The following is a 1,893-nucleotide window of genomic DNA, read 5'->3' on the forward strand; positions in this document are numbered from 1 at the left end:
TGAGAGGTCCAAAAGAACAAGGACAGAGGAACAACCCCTGTCCCGGGCCCTCCAGAGATCATTAACCAACGTGACCAATGCCGTTTCCGTGCTGTACCCCGGCCTGAAGCCCGACTGGAGAGGGTCCAGATAGACCGTTTCCTCCAGGTGCCGGGGAAACTGCCGTGCAACCACACTCTCAACAACCTTCGCCACAAAGTTTAATTAATTTAATGATGAGTTTAATTGGCTTTGTTGGATTAAAGATAATAGGGAAATTGTCATTGTAAGCATTTATTAAGATCTGTCTTAATAGAAATCCCTTTTGTAAGACTTATTGGTGGTAGGTATCTGAGCCGAGATGGTTAGGAGGAGAAATATTGGCAAAATTCACTGAGTTAGAATCATACCAAAACTCCTAATATACAGGATCTCCTAACACTTTCTTTAAAATAAATGATAATAAATGCTTACAATGACAGTACCTGAATAGCCCAACTTTATGGACAGGAGCATGCTGTGTTCCTTTTTTTAGCTTAGTTTATTCAGTTCGGTGGACACTCAACGCCCTTTTAGTTTCAGAAATAACTAAGGTATTAATCTTAAGCTTATTTAGGATGAAGCTTCCTTTCTTAGCAATCCACGCTGTGAGTAAAACATGGTCAGGGGAGATACTGGATTAAACAATGTTATCCTCTCTTTTTTTTTTCCTGTATTGAAAGGGAAGGAGAAGATAGATGGGTATGATATACCCACATGTTGAGCAAATGTATTGGGCAAAGTCTGGGAAACTACAAGTGTCCTGAATTACTCACAATTTTCCTAGTCACCCTGACCAGTAATAAGGGATGCCATTCAGCAACATCTGGATAGCCTTAAACTCATCCTTTTCCATCCAGATGAGTGATCTTCCATGCTGCTGAGCATTGGTTGGATGGGCAGTATTGCATCCTGCATGGAGTCCATTCTCAAAACAAGAAAACTGGGCCCAGCAAGACTGCAGATTAAAATATCCAGCTAGAATGAAACTTGCCCATACTTTTCCTCGGCTTTGCCTATTGTATGCTATGAATTTGCATTCCTCTACTTGGCAGTGCTTTTAGAATCGCTCCATTTTTGCCCCTTCTCCTAAAAGAAAAAAGCCAGGGTGATCAAGAACACATATTATGTAGAACAGCATGTCAACCGCATTCAAACTTTAGCACAGCACCAAGTCAGAGAGCTAGTTTGGTGTAATGGGTGAGGTGCTAGCCTAGGAACCAGGAGACCGTGAATTCTAGTACCACCTTGGACATGAAAACCAGCTGGATGACTTTGGGCTGGTCCCTCTCTCTCCATCTCAGCCCAACTCACTTCACAGGGTTCTTGTTGTGGGGCAAATAGGAAGAGGAAGGAGTATTACATATGCTCACCACCTTGAGTTACTTCTAACTCAAGGGAATAAAGTCGGGATAAAAAAAAACTTTAATAAATAAATGAAGAACAAGGTGTCCACTTAACTACTGACCTGGAAGGTTTTTCATTTTTTCCCCCTTTTTATATATGTATGTGTTTGTGCATGTGTTGTTCCTCTGTGACTGTGTGATGCTGTGTAGTCTGTAGAAGACCGCGAGAAGCATGTCATAAAACAGAGCAGCCCAGCAGAAGATGGCAAAGTCAAGGTATTATTCCACCTCCCTAAATGTCTACTATAATTTTCTTTAAAAAAAAAAAAACTACACTGAAGCTCATATTCCTGCCTTCCTTTTCCTAACGCAAAATTAACAAGGGCACCGAGATTCTCTCCCAGACTTTTAACTCTTTCTACTAACCTTTGGAGGCGATACAAGTGAAGCCACATGAAAGCCAAGGAGCAAATCCTAAACCAGGGGTAGTCAACCTTGGCTCTTTTATGACTCGTGGACTTCAACTCCC

General features: G+C 41.7%; 1 protein-coding gene across 1 annotated transcript in view; it reads left to right on the forward strand.

Annotated features, from left to right (window-relative positions):
- The window catches only part of LOC107300434 (dmX-like protein 2), a gene marked incomplete at both ends in the record, with an annotated part of 14,542 nt that overhangs the window by 4,050 nt on the left and 8,599 nt on the right, over positions 1 to 1,893 (forward strand). Inside the window, one exon of the mRNA XM_015829763.1 lies at positions 1,575 to 1,640. Coding sequence (XP_015685249.1) covers positions 1,575 to 1,640 — 66 coding nt within the window. The remainder of the gene's footprint in view (positions 1 to 1,574; positions 1,641 to 1,893) is intronic.

Source organism: Protobothrops mucrosquamatus, unplaced genomic scaffold (genome assembly GCF_001527695.2).
Source record: "Protobothrops mucrosquamatus isolate PMUCROS unplaced genomic scaffold, P.Mucros_1.0 scaffold7060, whole genome shotgun sequence".
Classification (NCBI taxonomy): domain Eukaryota; kingdom Metazoa; phylum Chordata; class Lepidosauria; order Squamata; family Viperidae; genus Protobothrops; species Protobothrops mucrosquamatus.